Source organism: Kogia breviceps, chromosome 20 (genome assembly GCF_026419965.1).
Source record: "Kogia breviceps isolate mKogBre1 chromosome 20, mKogBre1 haplotype 1, whole genome shotgun sequence".
In the NCBI taxonomy this organism is placed as follows: domain Eukaryota; kingdom Metazoa; phylum Chordata; class Mammalia; order Artiodactyla; family Physeteridae; genus Kogia; species Kogia breviceps.
This window is the reverse complement of record NC_081329.1, coordinates 11,199,750-11,222,992: the sequence shown is the minus strand read 5'-3', so window position 1 is coordinate 11,222,992 and position 23,243 is coordinate 11,199,750. Positions and strand designations below refer to the sequence as shown.

Genomic DNA, 23,243 nt, shown 5'->3' with positions numbered 1-23,243 from the left:
CCACGAGCCCACTGCTGTGTTTCAAGCAGCTGATTCCTGTGGGCTCCCGGGAGCAGAGAAGGGGGCACTCCCGCTCTGAGCTGTTGCTGGGCAGCTTCGTGTACGTACGTATGCACGTGTGCATGTGCGCGGCGGTCAGGCATCTGGATGGGATGAACAAAGGAACGGGTTGCTGCTCTTTCATACTTCATGTAATTTTTATGACTCGTGGAGGACGTTTAGTTTTAGAAACAGAATAAATGCCCCCCCCCCAGGTCAAATCCTTACCAAACACAGCTTTACAGACAGGGACAGAGAACAATAAATCTGTTTCCTTATCATGCAATAAGAAAACAAATCTGGGGCTTCCCTGGTGGCGCAGTGGTTGAGAGTCCGCCTGCCAATGCAGGGGACACGGGTTCGTGCCCCGGTCCGGGAAGATCCCACATGCCGCGGAGCGGCTGGGCCCGTGAACCATGGCCGCTGAGCCTGCGCGTCCGGAGCCTGTGCTCCGCAACGGGAGAGGCCACACAGTGAGAGGCCCGTGTACCACAAAAAAAAAAAAAAAAAAAAAAAAAAAGAAAACAAATCTGTTTTGCGAAGGAAGAAAAATACGGATCCAAGCTTGTTCTAGGGCGGCGCTGTCCAACAAAATTGTCCGTGAGGTGGAACCGCTCCACGTCACTGCTGCTAGTTGCCTGCCTCCCGAGCGCTTGGGATATGGCTAGTGCAGCTGGTAACTAAACTTTAAACTAAGTTTTAATTCATTTTGATCTCAACAGGCACACGTGCTCGCGGCTACCATATTGGAATAGCACAGGTCTAAAGTTTAATAAAGGGATGACGGGATGTCAAATTTTAGTCAGCGATTGTTCATGAAGTGGAAAAAAGGGTAATCCTCATTCTCTGCCTTTAGTGTGACAGGTAAAACAATTTTAATTACTGAGTTTGCCCAGATGATAAAGGAGCTGGCTCTGAATAATCCAGTCAATGTTTTTAGCAGCAGTCAAGTTAACTAGAAGATGGTTCTTACATTTAGAGAAAAGATCATGGCAGTTAGGAGAGGGTGTGCTGATGAGGTTAAAACTTACGAATGTTTATTTTTCTGGAACCTTTCCTTATGGACTAAAACACCACCACCCAGAAAAGGTTTACTGTGAAAGAAAATCAGAAGACGGAACTAGATTTATCTGGGATTAGTGTGAGTGTTCTGAGCACTTCAGGGAAAGGAATGAAAGAGATTAATTGATGGGAACCTCAACATGATCAACTCTCACATCTCAAACAAGCTCTGTTTGTTCGGCTAGAATAGGATCGGGTCTGTACATCGATAAGTACTTTCACGCTGATGAGAGCCATACTTCTGAGTTTAGGAAGAGCAAACTTCGGAGGGTCAAACAGCTAAACGGACATCAGAGGCCACCTATCCCACCGCTACTCCCCAACCCAGTCGTGACCTCTCCCCTGCAGGGTGACCTCAGACACGACAGTGAGGACAGCAAGGGACGTGGCTTTAGAGAGTCAGGAGGCGGAAATGTGAAACAAGCCACTGTTGTGTGCAGGAAGGCGGTATATGGGATATCTCTGTACTTTCCTCTCAATTTTGCTGTGAACCTGAAACTGCTCTAAAAAAAATAAAGTCTTAAAAGAACAAAAAGGCCACCGTTTAAACACAGGAGATCCAAAATTATGAGATTTAAAAAATAATAATTTTAGAGTATGGTATAAAAGGGAACCCTCTTGCACTGTTGATGGGAATGTACATTGATACAGCCACTATGGAGAACAGTACGGAGTTTCCTTAAAAAACTAAAATAGAACTACCATATGACCCAGCAATCCCACTACTGGGCATCTACCCTGAGAAAACCATAACTCAAAAAGAGTCATGTACCAAAATGTTCACTGCAGCTCTGTTTACAATAGCCAGGACATGGAAGCAACCTAAGTGTCCACCAAAAGATGAATGGGTTAAGAAGATGTGGCACATACATACAATGGAATATTACTCAGCCATAAAAAGAAACGAAATTGAATTATTTGTAGTGAGGCGGATGGACCTAGAGACTCATACACAGTGAAGTCAGAAAGAGAAAAACAAATACTGTATGCTAACACATATATATGGAATCTGAAAAAAAAAAAAGGTTCTAAAGAATCTAGGGGCAGGACAGGAATAAAGATGCAGACGTAGAGAATGGACTTGAGGACACGGGGAGGGGGAAGGGTAAGCTGTGACCAAGTGAGAGAGTGGCATGGACATATATACACTACCAAGTGTAAAATAGATAGCTAGCGGGAAGCAGCTGCATAGCACAGGGAGATCAGCTCGGTGCTTTGTGACCACCTAGAGGGGTGGGATAGGGAGGGTGGGAGGGAAGGAGATGCAAGAGGGAGGAGATACGAGGATATATGTATATGTATAGCTGATTCACTTTGTTATAAAGCAGAAACTAACACACCATTGTAAAGCAATTATACTCCAATAAAGATGTTAAAAAAATAAAAATAAAAAATAAAAGTATGGTACAGAATAGAAGCTTAGAGGGTTAATAAAAATGATTTTTTTGCAGATGCAAAAAAAAAAAAAACAACAACAACAAAACTGTGTAAGTCTGGAAAGGTAAGAGGTGGGAAGATTACGACGGATACATGACCACAGGCTAACTTATAATTTACCAAATCCCAGATTATATAAACAAGGCTTCCCCAAAGCCTGACAGATACCAAAAAGGAAATTGTAACTTGTTATCCAAAATGGGGGTTAAACTTAAAATAAAAAGAGAACACACAAGGGACTTCCCTGGGGGCGCAGAGGTTAAGAACCCACCTGCCAGTTCAGGGGACATGGGTTCGAGCCCTGGTCCGGGAAGATCCCACGTACCACGGAGCAACTAAGCCCATGTGCCACAACTACTGAGCCTGCACTCTAGAGCCCGCGAGCCACAACTACTGAGCCCACGTGCCACAACTACTCAAGCCCACACACTTAGAGCCTGTGCTCCACATAAAGAGAAGCCACCGCAATGAGAAGCCCACGCACTGCAACGAAGAGTAGCCCCCGCTCGCCGGAACTAGAGAAAGCCCGCACGCAGCGGCGAAGACCCAGTGCAGCCCAAAATAAATAAATTAATTAACTAATTAATTTTAAAAAGAGGGTGATCCTCTATCAATTATTAAAAAACCCCACAACAACAACAATAGAAAAAGAGAACACACAGGATTCATATATGTTTATGTATCTCTGGTTACCAAGGGAAACCAGAACTATCTGGAGAAACAGCCTTAATTTAGGCATCAAGAGTGGCTTAACCCGAGGCAAAGCGACAACAATCCTACAGAGTCCTTTACTGCAGGAACCTGGAAATCGTATCACTGTTAAAAAATCAAAACATTAAACCAGAGTACAGTTTCTGACTGGTGATCATTTTCAGAAAAGACCCAAACCCAGTAGTATTACATAGTTAGAATCAGAAAAGTTCAGGGACTGTATTCAGAAAGTTAATCCATTTTGATTAAAAATAGTTACAAATTAACTACAATTTAAAAACATACTTTAGAAAAGTAAACAAAAAATTAAAATAAAGAAATAAAAAAAGAAAATCAAAAATAGAAATATACTTTACTGAACGCCAAAGAAAAACCATGTTTAAGGATGCCATAAAGATAAATCTTTACCCAACGGAATAAAAATTCTTTGGAATTAGATCTAAAAATATCTATAAAATAGAAATCTAAAAAAAAATCTATAAAATGATAACTTTATAGAAATGAATAGCAATATTGCCAAATTTATATAGTAACAGTCAAAGCCCTATCCTGTTAGTCTCAAAATACTTGGTGAAGTTTACATGAAAAAACATCTTCTTTTGTTTGTTTTCAAGACAGTGAATTTGAAAAGCAGAAACATCTAAGCCTCACCTTTACAAAAATACTGGTGGGTATCAAACGCCTGAGCAGTTGATTTGTGCAGTGGGGAGACCTGAGCAAGCTGATGTTGAGAGATGGCAGCTGTTGGTACCCGGCCATCAGAGGGTAGAAATTATACAACATTTCCTGTTCGGTGCCAGGGAGGATACGTAATCGAATCTAAACCACAAAAGTTATAGAGAAAGATGATCAAATATAGATATCAAATACATTTGCGACATCTATACGACGCCACCCATAGATTACTAGCAAATGATAGGACACCTAAATCTTTCTGGTGAAATATTCACACCCTCTCCTATCCCTTCTTCCAGATACCAAAATACACAGCTGAATTAATGAGGTCAGGATCATGCAGGTAACAAACATAATAAAAACATGTGCGTGATTTCTCAGTTTCTACCAGCATCTAAAAGGCAACCTGTACCTGCTTAACAATGGGACCACAGGGTGGATCAGTATCTCCTGTGTCTTAGACAAGGCAGGCTTTACAGGCACAGGGTGCTATGGGAGAACGTGCAGAAAAGCATCTTTGTAAACATTATGTCAACATGAGACAAACAGATTGTTTCCTGTGTTTTGTGTTAGGGACTCTACCTTTGAGATAAGGTAAGTGACTTCAGGGGAAGAAAAGGTGTTTGTACTTTAGGAAAGAACACCAACAGGTAAGATTTTTGGTATCTTACATTATCTAATTATTTTTAAGTCAATATGTGAAAGAGATCAAAACAATCAAGAAAGGCTTACTCATTTGCAAATGAGTACACATAGGTAGGTGCATGTTGCATCAGAGATAATACATGTGTGTGTATAACCAACATATTACAGCTAATATTATATTTGGTATATACTATAAATTTAAATTACTGTACAGATTTACAGCATACTTCACGTGTAATTCTACTTTCATCTAACAGCAAACACAGCACTCAGGACATGCCCGGTCATGGCATGGCTGGTGAGTCAGGGTGGATGCTACTGGGTGTTATAACACGTTTGTGCTCTAATTACATCCTTGTTAATAAAAAGCACTTACTGACCACTGAGGTGTGTCCCTGTTGCCACTCTCTTTTGTTTTGTTTAGTTTTTGTTTTTGTTTTGGCCACACCGCACAGCTTGCGGGACCTCAGTTCCCTGACCAGGGATTGAGCCCGGGTCCTGGCAGAAAGCCCAGAATCCTAACCACTAGCCCGTCAGGGAGCTCCCCCCTCTGTCGCCACTTTGAAGAGGAGGACAGCATTCTCACTGCAACATGGTTTTGCCTGAGAGCGTATGTCCCACCCAAAAATCTGATGAACTTTTTTCTACCCCTGATTTGAATAGATGAATCAAAACATCTGACTCACTTATTTTTATGTATAGATAACAAAATTGTGCCTACAGGAAACAAAGATAAGTAAATTCTACGCAAGACCAAAATCTCTTAAAAACTGTACTGATAGCTCTGAAGGGAATTAAGCTTGGATCTGTGTAGTCAGGCCGCAAGGCCTCAAATTAAAAGACACACACACACACACACACACACACACACACACACACACACAGACTCATTAGTAATAAAAGGGGTATTTTTAAATTTTCAGGAATTCTGTTGTAGTCCAAGAATTTGTGAACTCTTGTTTGATACGGAGCAAGAGCCTGTATGTGTGATCTCAAAGCAAAAAGGGTTTTGCCCATGTAACCCAGCTCTATAGCAAGTTGTAGTGAACCTTCAAAAGCGCCTGAAGATTTACCACTATCAAAACAACAGGGGCCGCAGTCGGCCTTACCCGTTCATTTGCACACGAAACGCACAGCTTTCCACTTCCTGGCCATACTTTTGTGTCTTCACAAACAAGCCAAAGAGATATGCCCTGTACCTGTTTAAGACCCGAGAACATGAAGGCATCACTGGGCTCCACAGAAATCTCCACATCTTGAACTAAGTCAGTCTTATTCTGGAGGTGATACTTGACTGGTAACGACTCTCTGACGCGCCCGAATGGCGGCAGATCTGCAGAGAAAGATGACACGTTACTCTTGGTTTAAAAAAATAAACAACAAAAAAAAGCAGCTCACCATTTATGGGTTCTTTTTGTAAATAAATCTCATTCTATAGACATGGGATTATTTGAATTAAAGACAGCACTGCACTCTTGCTAAATAGAAAATTCTCTGATTGAACAATAGCCACAGGGCGATGATAAAACAGGCTAAGAAGAATCAGTCTCCTTCTACAACTGATTTGACTTAGATAGGGGTCTTGGCTACCAAGAGCTGAATTATATTTTAGGAATAATTTTTTAAATCTACAAAAGATTTCCCTTAATATCAATAATGGCTCAAGATGGAATGACAGACATTATGTGCCCCTTGACGGGAGCTGTGACATATTCTTGCCAAAAACTTTAACCTGAATCTGATCAAGCCAACAGGTCTAACTACCAATTCATAGGGACAGAGAAACACTTAAACAAATGATACAATGCCATCAGCGAATCCAGGCTGTAGGCACTGAGTTTCGTTAACAAATGAACGCCAAGGAAGCGAGAGAGGAGGTGGCGGTGGCAGAGGAGGTGATGAAGAGGTGGCGGGGGAGTGCGGGGAGAGGGAGTCTGCCTGCCCATAGGTTTCAAAAGTCTAGACATCCATGAACGGCAACGCAGGGACCTTAAAACACACTGAAGAACATTCAGAGTCGACTAGGGAAATTTCAATACTGGAGTCTGATCATATTGCAAAATTATTGCTGAGTGTTAAAGTTATGATAATGGTATTGTGATCATGTTGAGAAAAATAGCCAGTAATGTTAAAGATGCATACTGAAATCTTTACAGATGACATAGTATCTGGGATTTGCTTCAAAATAACGAGGGTAGGAGTGTGTAGAGGTATAGATAGAACAAGACTGGTCACAATCTACTTTTATAAATGGTGGGCATGTTTCAAAATAGACAGTTAAAAAAAATTTTAGAAGCTAAAATACAAATCCTTATTGGATTTTTTTTTTTTTTTTTTTTTTTTTTGCGGTATGCGGGCCTCTCACTGTTGTGGCCTCTCCCGTTGCGGAGCACAGGCTGCGGACGCGCAGGCTCAGCGGCCATGGCTCACAGGCCCAGCCGCTCCGCGGCATGTGGGATCTTCCCGGACCAGGGCACGAACCTGTGTCTCCTGCATCGGCAGGCGGATTCTCAACCACTGCGCCACCAGGGAAGCCCTTTATTGGATTTTTTTGATCAAATAAAATGTGAGTGCCGTTACCTGCGTTCACATGGAGAGGGATATTTTCCACAATCACGTGTGGCAGGGTGATGGCAGTGCTGATGACAGGAGTGCTGTCCATGGCTGAAGTCCTACGGAAGAAAAAGGTACCTTTTAAATCCTCATTTCATGTGAGAACTTAGTAAATCAAAACCAGGGAACACGTATATTCACCAACTAATTACAAAGGAAATATAAATTATCCCTTTTCTAAAAGTTTATTAATGGAAGGAGTTCTGTGAAGAGCTTTTACAATCCCATCTTTGTTTTGAGGAGTTCCGATTAACAAATGTTATAACTCAAGGCTGCTGTTTGGTCCCAGTGACGAAGTAAGGAGTTGCGTCAAGGGTGTAAGTCAACTGCACCATGAGCACGCCACTCAACGTAGCGTTTTGGTAGCAAAACGTTCTCAGTGTCGGCAGCAGTGCGGTGCTTTACATTATGACACAAACCCCTTCTCACGCCAAGGACCATCTGCAGGTGGGCACCAGACCGCTGGACGTGCCCTGCTGAAACTGCACTGTGGGCGCACAGGAGAAACTGAGGACTAAAATATTTTACTACCAGTAGACACAGTGGCATTCCAATAGTACCGAGACAAAGTGAGTTACATTATGAGACTGTCAGATATTTTTCCCTGTAGTACAGTCAGGGTGGGAACTACAGGGGCAGCTGCCATCTATCTGACCGCCGAGGACAATCCGTGAGAAGAGCATGTATGTAGAGGTGGAACAGCTTGACGCTATTACGACAGTGCAAACCACTGACAGGCAAAAACACCCAACCTCACACCATTACGAAATACATGTCTTTATAGTAACACAGCAGAGTACTTAAGCAGCGCCTTCAAAATGCTGTCTTAATTCCTATAAACATGTGAATTAAACTAAACATCAATATGGTAAATTCAAGGGGGGGGAGAAGAAAGACAAGTTAGTTTTTTTTAAAAATAAAAGTACCTATTTTTCCTTTCTCCTTTGTAGTATCTTAATTACTCTTTGAAGACTTATAAAATAATTGAGCCATGCCAAGAAAATAACACATGAAATACCATGCATCTACCTCCTGGCCTAAGGGAACATAAGAACATAGCTGAATCTTCCTGTGTACCCCTTCCCACTTGCAGCCCCCCAACCTCCACTCTAGAAGTAACTGCTAGCCTGAAGTTGGCTTCTATCTATCATTCCTATGTATTTCTTTATGCTTTTCCAAATTATATGTATAGCCCTAAGAAACATATGTTTTACGTGTTTTCTAATACCACATATACGCAATTTGTTCATATTCTGCAGTTGCTTTGTTTCATTTAGTATTAATAGGCTGATAGGTATAGCTCTGGTTCCCTCATTTTCACTGGTATATAATATTCCATTGTACAAATGTGCCACAATTTATCCAATTTCCTATTGGTGGACATTTATTTTCTAACTTTTTACTATCATAAACAATGCTGCTATGAACATTCTCAGACATGTCCCCTTTGTGTGTGTTTGAATCTTTTCTAGGACTGCAGGGTACAGCCATCAGCTTTACCTGGTACTGTCAAATAGATTTCCAGAGCAACTATTCTAATCTATAGTCCTCCTCTCGACAAACTTTGCACTGCTTAACCTTTTTAGTTTTTCAGAGTAGTGGGAGGACAGCTGAATCTCAGGTAACTTATAAGGCTGACCTTCTCTCCCCCTATGTTTACTGGACATCCAGCTTCCTCTGACCACTGTACTACCTACTCAAGTGTTTTTCTCAACTCTCAGTTAAGAGACTTGTATTTTTCTTATGATCTGAAGAAGTTCTTGATCTGAATTCGAATCCTTTGTCAGTTTTAGATGTTGCAAATAGCTTCTCCCAGTTTGTATTTTGTCTTTTCACTTTCTTCATGGTGTTTTCTAATGAACTGAGAAACAATTTTAAGAAATCAAATTTATCCATTTTAGTGGCTTGTACTTTTCGGGTCTTATTTAAAGAAATTCGTTCCTACGCCAAAGTCATAAACTGATTCTCTGATTTTTCTACTAAAAGTAATAAAGTTTTGCTTTTTACAATTAAACTTTAATAAACCTGGAATTTTTATATACAGTGGTACAGCAGATATCCCATTTTTTCCCAAGTCAATACCCAACTCTTTACCACCAATTATAAAGCAGTTCCTCCTTCCCCTACTTATCTATAATGCTACCTCTGTGAAATGTAATTTCCATGTGTGGATCTGTGGAACTATTTCTAGACTCTCTCTTCTGTTCCATTGGTTTACTTACATCTCCCTGACCCAATACCATAGTGATGACTACTTAAAATAAGTCTTAGAATCTGGAAGAGCAAGTACCCTTGCCTAGTTGTACTTCTTCTGGAATATTTTGACTATTACTGCCTTTTTGCCTTTCCATACAAATTTTAGAATCAAGAGTGTCAAGTTCCACAAAAACAAAAACAAAAACAAAACAAAACAAGCTGTTCAGATCCTGAAGGACACTGCATTGAATCTATAGAACAATTTACAATATTAAATCTTATCCAAACCCTATCAGAGATTATTTTGTATCTCTCCCATTTATTTAGATCTTCCTTTAATGCTTTAAATTTTTATAATTTTCTCCATAAAGGTAATGCACATCTTCTACTAGATGTATTCCTATGTATCTTACCATTTTGTTGTTATGTAAATGACACCTATTTAAAAAATATTTTCCCTAGAGGTTTATTACTGATATACAGAAATCCAACTGATTTTTGTATGTTGATGTTTTGTCCAGCAACCTTGCTGAGACTCTTTATAATTCCAGTAATTGTTGATCCCTTTGGGTTTTCTATGCGAACAATCCTATTGACTGTAAACAAGGGCAGTTTCTCCTAATGTTTTTAGTGGTTGGTTCTATCATCAGAATTAATTTGGCTAAAATTGCATCTGTAATAGTTCACAAATTGTAACAAACACAAACGAAAGTTTATCCTTTTAAATCTTTGTGTTTTTGACAAAAGGTCAAGGACAGCATGTGACTTCTAGTTTGTTCTCCAGGCTGACAGAAGCTCTCAGCTTTTTTTTTTTTGCGATACACGGGCCTCTCACAGTTATGGTCTCTCCCGTTGCAGAGCACAGGTTCCGGAAGCACAGGCCCAGAGGCCATGGCTCACAGGCCCAGCCGCTCCGCAGCACGTGGGATCCTCCCGGACCAGGGCACGAACCCGTGTCCCCTGCGTCGGCAGGTGGACTCTCAACCACCGCACCACCAGGGCAGCCCTCAACTATTAAATGACAATGACAAGGACTTCCCTGGTGACGCGGTGGTTAAGAATCCACCTGCCGACGCAGGGGACACGGGTTCGAGCCCTGATCCGGGAAGGTCCCACATGCCGCGGAACAACTAAGCCCGTGTGTCACAACTACTGAGCCTGTGCTCTAGAGTCCGCGAGCCACAACTACTGACCCCACGTGCTGCAACTACTGAAGCCAGCGTGCCTAGAGCCCGCGCTCCGCCACAAGAGAAGCCACCGTCATGAGAAACCCGTGCACCACAACAAAGAGTAGCCCCGCTTGCCGCAACTAGAGAAAGCCCATGTGCAGCAACGAGGACCCAACGCAGCCAAAACTAAATAGAAATAAATTTATTAAAAATAAATAAATAAATGACAATGACACATAACAAAGGCATTAGAATAACACAGATAATGAAGAAAAGGTAGGGCTGATACAATTTTACCTCTTCCAGGAGATAATATAATGCCCAGTTGCTACTCCACCTTCAACATTTCCAACAGATGGGCAACGAAGACAAAAGCATTCGCTGGCGCTCTCTGCAGTCCGTAAGACAACTACAAGAAAGAGACTTCATAATCCTCATGTAGTGATCTCATCTATAAAAAGAGAGCTTTACATCCAAGTAATACAACAAAAAAGAATACCTTATCAATTATACACTATTTATAGAGACTTGGAAACTAAGGCTCAGAGATGTTAAATGACTTTTTCAAGGAGACAGACAAACAGAGCAAATAAAATGACTCACTTATATTTGGTCTTCAGAATACTTCATGATTTTTTCCCCCTCACAATATCTGCCCTTATAATCTAGTTGAGCACAACTGTGCTTGGGTTAACATTCAAACGAATTTTTATTCCCTCTAACAGCTCGAGAAATATACAAAAGCCCAAAGTACCCCGAACCAGAAAGGTAATATTGCCTCTATAAACTGTTTTTAGTTGGATAATTTAGAAAACTTATCGTCTGCTTTTCTGTATTTTCCAAAGTTTCTTTGGTAAACATCTTTTCCTATTTCAAATTATAAACAACAGTAAACATCAATTAAAAATTATAAAAAACAATCTATAAAAAATCCAAATATGAAAAAACACTTTATCTTCGAGTACATTTTTCAGTCACTTTCTTACAGTATCAAGAATCTGATTTTTTAAAAAATAAGGTATACTCAAACAAATTGTAAATGATGCTATTCTAACTTAATGCTAAATGTACCTGCTTTTTGTGAGTATAAGTCTCAAATTCCTTTCCTTAGCAGAAAGCCAACTCTTACGCCACCAGCCTACACGTGCACACACGCTACTGTCTTCTGCTAGTTACGGGGGTGATCCGACGCATTCTCACCGTTGTCCAGCTGGGACTCCAGCTGGTCCACGGGCGTCATGGAAGGAGCAAGCTGCAGCTCGCTGGAGACGATGGTGAGGGCCCAGGGGGAGGCGCTCAGCAAGTCCGTCATCAGCAGGAAGGGGATGTCAGCATAAACCCTTTCCAGGTGCTCAAACTGTCACGGATGGAGACAAAGGTCTGTCAGGAAGTAAGTTAATCCATTTTCTTTTTTCTGTTAATTTCTACAGCCTAAGTGATTTCCAGTATGCTTCACAGGGACGTACCTTTGTAGAAACAAATTTAACTGCAACGTCAAATGGAAAGACGGTTTCTATTGTTACAGTTTCATCCTGCAAGGAAATGTAAAGGGCACGATCAATGGCTTTACTAAATCTTAACAACAAATGAAGTTTTAAAAACAGAAGGCAGGGCTTCCCTGGTGGCGCAGTGGTTGAGAATCCGCCTGCCGATGCAGGAGACACGGGTTCGTGCCCAGGTCCGGGAAGATCCCACATGCCGCGGAGCGGCTGGGCCCGTGAGCCGTGGCCTCTGAGCCTGTGCGTCGGGAGCCTGTGCTCCGCAATGGGAGAGGCCACGACAGTGAGAGGCCCGCGTACCACACACACACACAAAAAAAACAGAAGGCATACAAAACACCATCGATTACTGATCAATAAATAATTCCAATTTAAAAATTAAGAAGCTAGGATCTTTCCCTTAGGTAGTATTTGTAAGAATCTATGTAGAGAGCAGACTAATAGTTTTAATTACCTATGGTTTTGTAACAGTTCACGCCGCAAAGTGCTTTCTCATACGTTATTTATCTCAGGATCTAGCAACAGTGGGCAGGGCAGGCATTGTCACCATTTTGCAGAAGAAGAACCAGAAGTTAAAGAAGATTAAATGATTGGCCTTAAGCCACAAAGCTAGTGGTGCAAAGCCTAGAACCCGGGTCTTCTTTTTGACTAAGTCCTTTACCTCACCTTGACTCAAGACAACTAAAACAATGATAATGATAATGATAATAATAATACTGTAATATGACATAGCATTATAACCACTGCACACATATTATAAAATGCTCATAGTAACTCAAGGAAATAGACACCAGTATCACTGCCATTTTAAGATGAAGTGGTCACACAGCTAGTAGGTGACAAAGGCAGAAACTGAACCAAATCTGACCCTGGAGCCTGGACTCTTATCCATCCTACTCCATCTCCTCTGTACAGGGCTGTTCAAAAAACAGTGGGCTTATAAAGCAGAAACTAACACAACACCATTGTAAGCCATTACACTCCAATAAAGATGTTAAAAAAAACAAAAAAAAACAAACAGTGGGCTTATTACATCTTTTTAAAAAACAACCCACACTGTTGGTGAGAAACCTTTCAAAAAGACCATGTTGGGTTAAAACTCAGGCTGTAGGGCAAATAGATCTGTATGTTATTCCTGGCTGGATACATACTTACTAGCCATGTAGACCTTGGACACCGTGATGTGCCCTTGGGAAGGGTATATGGTCTCTTTAAGCCTCACAGTCCTCACAAGGTTGATATGATAATTAAATGAGATAATGCACACAAAACTCTCAGTGAAATGCCAACATCATTTTTATTACTATTATATGCTTCAAAGTATTTCCTCTCTCAGTTATTATGAAGCTATCCCACCCCTCTAGGTGCTCACAAAGCACCGAGCTGATCTCCCTGTGCTATGCGGTTGCTTCCCACTAGCTAGCTATTTTACATTTGGTAGTGTGTATATAAGTCCATGCCACTCTCTCACTTAGTCCCAGCTTACCCTTCCTCCTCCTGGGTAAAATAATTTTTTTTTTTTTTTTTTTTTTTTTTTTTTGTGGTACGCGGGCCTCTCACTGTTGCGGCCTCTCCCGTTGTGGACTCCAGACGTGCAGGCTCAGCGGCCATGGCTCACAGGCCCAGCCGCTCCGCGGCACGTGGGATCTTCCCAGACCGGGGCACGAACCCGTGTCCCCTGCATCGGCAGGCAGACTCTCAACCACTGCGCCACCAGGGAAGCCCCCGGGTAAAATAATTTTGAAAAATAATCATTACAGCCTTTTGCGAAGCTTCACAATACACACTAGCAAATTTAAATGCTGTGCTAAGTCCCGAAGTAAAAATACCTGTTTAACACCCTTTAACCCGGTATTTTCCAAACATATTTGACCAATTAATTCATTTTTTGTGTAATATCTGTTTCTATTCCTCAGAATTAGCGTCCCTTACGAGCTCATCTTGGTAACGGACTGGCTGATAGAAGAATAAATACATTCTTCTCTAAAAGAGTGGCATGTACCTCGATGATCTCATGTCTTGAGAACATTGCTTAAAGATGTAGCAGCACACTGGTTTCGCTCGAGTTCAGGATAGTTACGAGGTAGCAAACAATTATTTCAAAGTACATTCCAAGTCTAGCATCAGCTTCATTGTCAGAAGTAGAAACAACATCCAAGGCTTAGGACCTTAAATCTGCACAGAACTTTAACATTCTTATTTTACAGATGAGGAGATGGAGGTCAAAAGGAGTTACTTGGCTGACCTGAGTTCAGGATTTAGGAGGCAGTGCTGAGACTGGCACCCTTATCTCCTAGTTCACCAGCAGGGTCTTTTAATTACACCAGGCTGGTGAAATTTTTGACAGTATATTATATGCCTTTCTCCCTCCCACTTGGGAAATCCTCCTGAACTCTCTTAGGATGGTTTTGCTTCCCAGTGACTTATAAAACAGCCTGCGGCCCAGCCCTGTGCAGTGACCAAACTACAAACCCCCAAATTCCTAGGTCTTCTCCTCAGCTGGACTGAGGACCCCGTTCCTAAGAAAAGACTTCCAGGACTAAGAAGATACCAAATATCATCATTTTCCATTAATAAAAGGGGATACAAGCATTAAATACAATGTGGTTAAGTCTATATAAAAACACGTCACCCTGCAATCTCCTGAAACAAAAAAGAACGATAAGAAATACATCAAGGAGTTAATAGCAGCTGCCTCTGAGTTGCTGGACCTGATAGCTTTCTTATTTCTTCCTCATCAATGTGCACTCACCAAAAACTAATGTTCATAAGAATCTTTTTTCCTAATAGAAGAAATATTCCACAAAGGGAGACCTCCCTCCCACAAGACCTTCTTCATATTAGCCAACTTACAGATTTTATCTAACGTGTGATTTTATAAAGAAGCAGATAGGTTTAGAGTCTCAAGACTTTTTTGCCTGAGATCTCAAACCTTTTGGTTCTCTGTACAAAACACCATATAGGCCAATTTTCTAATGTTTGAGTGATGAGTACCATATCACATCATTTATAATAAACATAAATGGTAAAAGAAAATCAACAGAAGTTTCATTAAAACTTGTGATGGACTATAAGCACCTATGCTGCTTATTTTACAGGTTAACTAAGATAATACAAAATAGGAAACACTGCAAATATGGTATTTCTCGAAGTAGCTATGAAAAAAATACCTTGTGACACTTGCAAACAATTTCTTTTTCTTCAATAGCTGTGTTGATCAGGTAAGAAACATACACAAGAAACATTCTTGAGCCCACTGTTCCACAGCGAACATATAACACTTTTTCCAGCTGCAACAAAATAAAAGCATTTTAGCTTCATTAGTATTACAGAGATTGCCTCCTGACACATATTGTAGGATAATGCCCCCACCTTTTAGAGTTTACTGTACCAACTGGCTAAATTCTTGAACACGTTTTATAGCTGTTCCTGTCGCAGCATGAGTGGGATCATTACTACTCCATCTTTTTTTTATTACCGTTCTCAACTTCCCAAGAATTCTTTGTGTTTGCTTTGGAAATAAAAGTTGACCGAAAGGTTATCTAACTAAGCTACAAATTTTGTGTTATTTTATCAGGCAATGAATTCTCCACATTAGCATCATTTGTTCTAAAATCCCTCGTATAAAAACTGAAGACATTTTACACATTAAATATGTGAAATGTGTATAAAACGTGCATTAGTTAGATCACTTTTTTAGTCTCGGGATATGCTGTTAAAATGCTCTGAAACTAAAACTCACTACATATTTAACAGCACAACCTAACCGACCTCCTCTCCAATCTCAGTTGGCCAAGCTCACCTGCTCCCCGGGATGTAGGTCTCCGACAGGAATGTCTGTGAGTAGAGCCGGGGAGGACTCATCACACAGTTCTGTTCCATGAAGAGTCACATGAGTCTTCTGAGTTAAATTGGCATCCTGTCCTAAAAGTATGAATGTTGGCGTTTCAAAAATACAGGAAATTCAAATGTTATCTTGACAATTAACACTGCATTGAGAGCAAAAGATCATGACCATTTTTTAAACAAACTTCCTGCAGCTGACATCACTGATGTTTATTTTATGTTGGATCAACACGGCTCAAATTTGAAAAAGGCAAGTTTTACCTGGTTTTAAACCAGCAGTGAGCTTCACGTCTCTGATGGGGGTCTTCTCGTGGGATCGCACAGTCACAACCAAACAGTACATTTCGTTAGTCAGGGCAGGAGGGTCGTGTCGCAGATGGACAGAAATGTTTGGAACTCTGGAAATGATCCTTTGGGGAAAAATGTTAGCTAAGTCACGGATTTTTTTAAAAGGAACAAAGCATTCAAAAGAAGTGAGGTGACCTTCCACCATCCGCCCGCCAGGCCGACTCACATGGTGCTCGCCTGGATCACTATGCGGTCCCAGTGAAGCTCGCTGTCGGGGAGCCTGGGCCTTCTTTTGAAAGAACGGGAGGCCTGCAAGGCTTCCTGGGCGGAGGCGGCGTCTCCTCCTCCTCCCTGCCAATTCAAGACCACGCATCTTCCTGCCTCGTTGCCCAGAACCAGATCCAAGGATGTGATCTAGAAGGAGGAGGTCCGTCAGAAACGCCATCGCATACCAGTTCGCCACCATCCCCTCCCAACTAATTACAGGCTGGGCTGCTGGGCTATGGCGTTCCTCGGACCCACAACGTGACAGAGGTCAGAACACCTGCTGTGGGAGTCCAATCCCAGGCGCTTCTCAGCTGTGACGCTGACTAGCCGTGGGTGGGGTTTCGACCTCTTCACCTTTAAACAAGGATAATCACCTGACTCCCCAGCTCAGACATGACGGTGCGGCGCTGCTATCTCAGTGCTCAGCATGGTGCCTGAAGGAGCAGACACTGAAGTAGTGGCTGCTGAGTGACATAAATGAACGTTCTGCTAACCATTAACATACTCACAAGCTAACTCCCAGCGCCACACGTTTTCTTCCTGACGACATCAAGAGTATTAGCAATGAAATTCTTTATTAATTGAATAAATGTCTTTTCCACTAAATCCATTAACAAATATACTCAAAATAATATTATTAATTATGATTTTCATCTGGTAGGCTTCCTTAGTTAGGTACCTCGTAAAAAATTAAAACATGTCATGAGGGATTTAGCCAAAATCATGCAGAACTTTTTTTTTTTAATGAATAAGCAAAAACTCTGGATATTGGTTAATAATAAAATCAACAGAGTCACAGAAACTGTTATGAGAATACAGGGGGTACAGTCTTAAGTTTCTGTCTTAGAAATGGTCTCAAGTTCACGTTAGCCAACCATTCGCATTCCAGCCATGGGAAAGCAGCACTTCATGAGAGCTCGCCTCGTCCTAATCACTATTCCAGGAAATTTACATTAACTAACTGACTTAATTCTCATGAAACATTGAGAAGTAGGTAATGTTACTATCCCCACTTTATAGATGAAGAAAAGGAGACACAAAGAGGTCAAGTAACTGCCCAGGGCCACAAGCAGGTAAACCAGAGAGCTGGCGTTGAAACCCACGTAGCTTGGCTCCAGAGTTTATGCTCAATAAAAATATGACTTTCATCACATATTTCTGAAAGGCATTTTAATTATCTACATTAAATGAATCCTTTGAAGTATATATCTTCATTTTTTCTTTAAAAATATGCAATCAGCAATGTTTAAATGTCAAAATGTCTTTAGTGTAAATTATGTCATATTATACAAAATATAATTACTACATTATAGAATATATATATAATATATAGAGTACATATATATATGGAATATGTATATATAAGGAATTTTAAACTACATATATATATATATATATATATGTAGTTTAAAATTCCTTAGCTGATTATGCAGCCATTAAAAATGAGGTTGGTCTCATGTACTAACAGGAAATGACGTCTAATATATCACTATAAAGCGAAAAAAGCTGACTACTGAATATTACGTATAACATATTCTCACTGAGGGGAAACCTACCAAAAAACCATAATGAATGGTTTCCCTTGGGAAGTCCAAGTGGAAGATTTTCATTTTTTACTTAAAATACTTCTGTATTATTTTTATTATAATTTTTTTCTGACATACACATTGTTACTTTCATCACATAAAATATTTTTTAAACACATTTCATGACTAACCTCAATTTTCTTTCCCACATCTTCAGTTTTTGCCACAAATTTAAATAAAAACTTCCTTGTTTTACCAGGAACTAAGCACATCTTTCCCTGAGTCAAATTTTCTAAAACGTCACTCGCTTTGGATGCTTCTTCGATTACACAGAACTGGTTGTATTCCTGAAAAAGAGGTGAGCAAGGGTCACGGTTTATGGACTCAAATGTCATATGTTTTGCTAACACTAAACACTGAATTACTTGGAGCTTGTTAAGGTTAACTGCACTGAAACTGAAGCGTTATGAATTTGTTATTAATAAAATAAAAAGTATTTTTATGCCAGACGGTAGCAGTTAACCACTCACTGCTGTCGCAAGATAAAGGCGGTTCACCCAGAAGCTGACCTCTGAAAACACTTATTTAGCCATCCCTTTCCTGGAGACAGAAACAAAGGTTTATTCTTTGTTTTGCATCGCATGCTACTGTCTATCACCTTTTCTTAAAGAGCTTCCTTTTTACCTGGCTTCCGTGACACTATAATATCTCCTGTTTCTCACCCTCCTGTTTTCCCCTCAAAGGTCTTTTTCCCTCTTGTTCCCCTCATTCAGAGGTTTCCAGAAGTTTCAGTCCTTGGCTTTTGGTTCTGCTTTTCTCTTTATATGTTTATTTCACTGCAAAGTCTATCCATGTCTATATATTCTGCACCTCTGTGCTAATATCTCCCTCATAAAAACTTCTAATCCTGACCTATTCCTTAACTAAAAGCTTATATCCACAATTGTCTCAGGGATAATTCCACTATCACTTCAAGTTCAGCATGTCCAGAACTGAATGTCTAGCTACCCTCCCAGAAAAGCACACTCCTTACAGATGAGTAAACAGAGATCTTTCATATACATATCTAAGGGATCACCATTCTCATCCTTTCAGTAAATACTGAGAACTTTCCAAGAGCCATCTTCTATCCCAGGAAGGTGAATACCTTCCTTCTAATTTTCATTTCTATTCCAGGCTTATGAAGCCTCGTACCTGCTGCTTTTTTCCTTGTGATTTGCATCCTGAACTTCAAATAACATATATTCAGAATACAACTTTAAAAACAAATTGCTTTATATTTTATTTTAATATTTTTATTAGCTTAATTATAGATGTGGTCTTTGTTGCTAAAAGGGAAAAAAAAGGAAGGAAAAGAAATGGAATAGTAGGCTATGATGTGAAAAGTAAAATGAGAGTGCCGTCCTTGACCCTCTAAATTCCAGATTTAGAATATTTCATAGTGAGTAAAAAAAAAAAATTGTCTGGGGCTTCCCTGGTGGCGCAGTGGTTGGGAGTCCACCTGCCGATGCAGGGGACGTGGGTTCGTGCCCCAGTCCGGGAAGATCCCACATGCCGCGGAGCGGCTGGGCCCGTGAGCCATGGCCGCTGAACCTGCGCGTCCGGAGCCTGTGCTCTGCAACGGGAGAGGCCACAGCAGTGAGAGGTCCGCGTACCGCAAAAAAAAAAAAAAAAATTGTCTGTCCTCTTGGAGCTTACCTTGTAGTAAGAAAAACAATTTCCCAAATAATCACATGACAAGAGTGAAACCAGAGCTGTGACCAGTACTATGAAGGGTTCTGTGAGCCTGGCTAGGTCAATCAGTCATGTAGGTAAGGGGAGGTGTCCCTGAGGAAGTGAGGCTTTTTAGGGGATAAAACATGAGGAGGAATAAAGCAAATAAAAGAGGAGGGAAGAGCAATCCAAGCATAAGAAACAGCACATACAAAGCTCCTGTCCTAATACTGCAGGATCTTACTTATATGTGGAATCTATAACAGAAACAGAACTCACAGAAACAGAGAGTAGAACGAGGGTTGCCATATGCTGGGCGTTGGCAGAAATGGGAAGGTGCTGGTCAGAGGGGATAAACTCCCAGTTATCAGACAAGGAAGTTTTGGGGGTCTAATGTACGGCATGGGGACTATAATTAGCAGTACTGTATTATTTACTTGCACGTTGCTAAAAGAGTAGATCCTGAATGTTCTCACAAAGACAACTACAAAAGGTGATTATGTTAGGTGATGCATGTGTTAACTAACCTTATTATGGTAATCATTTTGCAATATATGTGTATCAAATCATCAGGTACACTTTATTTTTTATTTATTTATGTATTTATTTATTTATATATTTTTTTGCTGTACGCGGGCCTCTCACTGCTGTGGCCTCTCCCGCTGCAGAGCACAGGCTCCGGACACGCAGGCTCAGCGGCCACGTCTCACGGGCCCAGCCGCTCCGCGGCACGTGGGATCCTCCCGGACCGGGGCACGAACCCGCGTCCCCTGCATCAGCAGGCGGGCTCTCAACCACTGCGCCACCAGGGAAGCCCCAGCCCCCAAATGTACCTAGTTTGAAATGCCTCTTATCCCTTTATCTCCATTCCCATCACTAGCATCCTAATCCAAATCCTCATACTTTCATACCTGGGTTCATACAAAGAGCCTCTGGTTTCTAAAATAGCATTTCTTTCCCTCTATTTTGCTACTGGAATAAAGTTTCTTAAACATAAATTTCATGCTCTCGCTTTAAAATTCTCAAAATAATTAGAAGGAATCCTTGGGTAATGGTTTGAAGTTGAATAAAACATACTAATCTTCAAGTGACCCAGGTTCATTTAACCAATTCTATTACAGGGACATTGCCCAGTTCTTATGAGTCAAAAAAAAAAAAACTATTTAAACAGATAACATTCTTTGTTTACCACCATCCAATAAATAAACAGATAGATAATGAATAAATGAATGAATAAATCAATCTTAAAAGACTTCTATTGATACTTCCCAGACTGCCTCTGCTTAACTCTCCAGGTCCCTCTAAGCCACCCAGCCGGACTCCCACTCACCCCACCTACGGCCCCTCTGCTCTTGTGAGGCTTCTGTCTTCACTTGCCCCCAAACACAGAACATTCACTCCTGTTTCCATTCAGCGTTTTTTCATTGCCAAACACATCCTTTCCCTCTCATCTTTTTAAACCTATCTTAATTGCATCTTCAATTTTGAAACTTCCTCTCTTTTCTCCGGCATGCCTGCCGTAACAGTATTTCTAGCCTACATACAAAATTTAGTCCTCAATACCCATTTAGGCAATCTGTGCCGTAACAGTATTTCTAGCCTACATACAAAATTTAGTCCTCAATACCCATTTAGGCAATCTGTGAGCCAGTCCTGGCCTTGCTCCCAAAATGCTTATATTTTAGTGGGGTTGACATATGCTAAACTTTTTCAGGTTCACCATGATGCTAAGAATATTGTAACTCTCAATAAATGCTTGCTGGTTAACGGCTCAATATACTTTCTGTGTGACCAGAAAATTAGAAGTGAGCTGATAATTGAAACAGAATGTAATCAAGCACTTGACTATATCACACTATAAAAATGTTCAAATGTAGGAAATATAGTACAATCCCAATTCTGGAGAAAAAAGTTGCTTATATATGCGTGCACAAAAGATGTCTAGACTATTCAAGAAGATAATTGTGACGCCCCCTAAGGAATGGAATTGGAGGAACCCACATTTACTTTCTACTTTATATCTATCTATTCCACTTTCATTTCTTTAACATCAAACGTATAACAGTCTTATAACATAAAGCTAATACCAATGTTAGAATAAAACAAATGATTTTGAAAATTATATTCATTCTGAATATATCTTATTTGAAATTCAAGACACATATTACAAAACTTTTTGTCTATGTGTAGACAAAGTTCTTAGGTTTCCTAAGCAGGGAGTGAAAACAAAAATTAGAATAGAAAAGTGTAAAACTTGAATTGTGGATACAGAAGTTGAGAACTATAAATACATTTATTTTTAAATAGACTCTATCAAAATATATTTGTTAATATGAAACCATTAAGACCTAAAATTCACTAAGCACATTTTACCTCATTTAATGCAAGCTACAACAAGATACACACATGGTAAAAACACATTAAAAGGTACCATTACCTGATTATTAAAGCTGACACAGAGCTTAGAAAACCTAATGGGATGTGGACAATCAGCCTTCAGATAAATATCAAACTGCACGGGAACATCGACATGAAAACTTGGGGCGTGGAACTTGGCTTTGCATTGCACTAGAAATAAAACAAAAAGGGCTGAGTCAGACACCACCAGACACGCTAGACACACACATATTATTCTCTGATCCACATCTGCTCTTCAGAAAGGAAACAGCTACACTGGATATTCTTACTGACTTCTACACCTGAAGCATTTCAAAAGACATAAATCAAACCAAATTTAAATAAACTCTAGCTCCAAAACCTCTCTAATTTTAAAAACATGGTTCCTCCTAAAATGTAACTGACATAGGATTTTAAAGAAAAAAGAACCATTTTGTTATTTTTAACTTATTTCAAAATACCTGCCTAGACAATAAAGCATAAACTTTTAAAATGACTGTCTTTTCAGATGCATTTCAAATAACATCTGAACTACAAATGAACACAGTACATTTTAAGAACTCAACTAAGTATTCTAAATTTTGACCACCTTTAAAGTCGATGGGCAGAAAATTAAAAAAAAAAATCACACAGTTCATCTACAAAATAACTGTACTTGGGAAGTTCTTTGACTTTATTATTCTGTGTCTATTTATTTTGTAGAAATAAGGACGATTTCTCTAAAATAATACTGTAGACGTTGGCTACCCACCAAATGGCACAAAGTCCTGTACGCCTATTGTGAAAAGATTGCTGCCGGCCAGAGAAATTCGGTCCGCCCACAGCTTCTGAGCAGTTTTCACAGCTAATATATCACAGTCAGGTTCCGGATCAGGACTTTCATTCTGCACCAACACGGAGTTAAACATCTGTTCAGCTAGTTATATAAAATATACAAATCCAGATACAGATTTTATATAGAGAATTCCAACCTACCATTAAAACATTTATGAGGTTCTTTTCTATCCGAGATTTCTGGTCATCTTTCAGAGTTGAAGCTAACAGGAAGGAAGAAGGAAGAAAATTAGAACTATAAGACAGGCAAGTAAGCCCCACTATCCCCATTTCAGGCATTAAAACCATGCAGATAAATCTCTCTTCTAAGATGGCTAAGCACAACT

The 23,243-nt window shown here is 40.3% G+C and overlaps 1 protein-coding gene across 4 annotated transcripts in view; it reads right to left on the bottom strand.

The window, feature by feature from the left end:
• TRAPPC11 (trafficking protein particle complex subunit 11) overlaps positions 1-23,243 on the bottom strand; it is a 121,883-nt gene that overhangs the window by 2,429 nt on the left and 96,211 nt on the right. For all 4 annotated transcript variants that reach the window (XM_067022583.1, XM_067022581.1, XM_059049570.2 and 1 more), the window contains 14 exons: positions 23,059-23,120; positions 22,835-22,967; positions 22,124-22,254; positions 18,165-18,320; positions 16,407-16,594; positions 16,154-16,302; positions 15,849-15,970; positions 15,217-15,336; positions 12,014-12,079; positions 11,748-11,904; positions 10,845-10,956; positions 7,150-7,241; positions 5,769-5,902; positions 3,901-4,068 (listed from right to left, as the gene is read on the bottom strand). In XM_067022583.1, the coding sequence (XP_066878684.1) occupies positions 3,901-4,068; positions 5,769-5,902; positions 7,150-7,241; positions 10,845-10,956; positions 11,748-11,904; positions 12,014-12,079; positions 15,217-15,336; positions 15,849-15,970; positions 16,154-16,302; positions 16,407-16,594; positions 18,165-18,320; positions 22,124-22,254; positions 22,835-22,967; positions 23,059-23,120 (1,790 nt within the window). The remainder of the gene's footprint in view (positions 1-3,900; positions 4,069-5,768; positions 5,903-7,149; positions 7,242-10,844; positions 10,957-11,747; positions 11,905-12,013; positions 12,080-15,216; positions 15,337-15,848; positions 15,971-16,153; positions 16,303-16,406; positions 16,595-18,164; positions 18,321-22,123; positions 22,255-22,834; positions 22,968-23,058; positions 23,121-23,243) is intronic.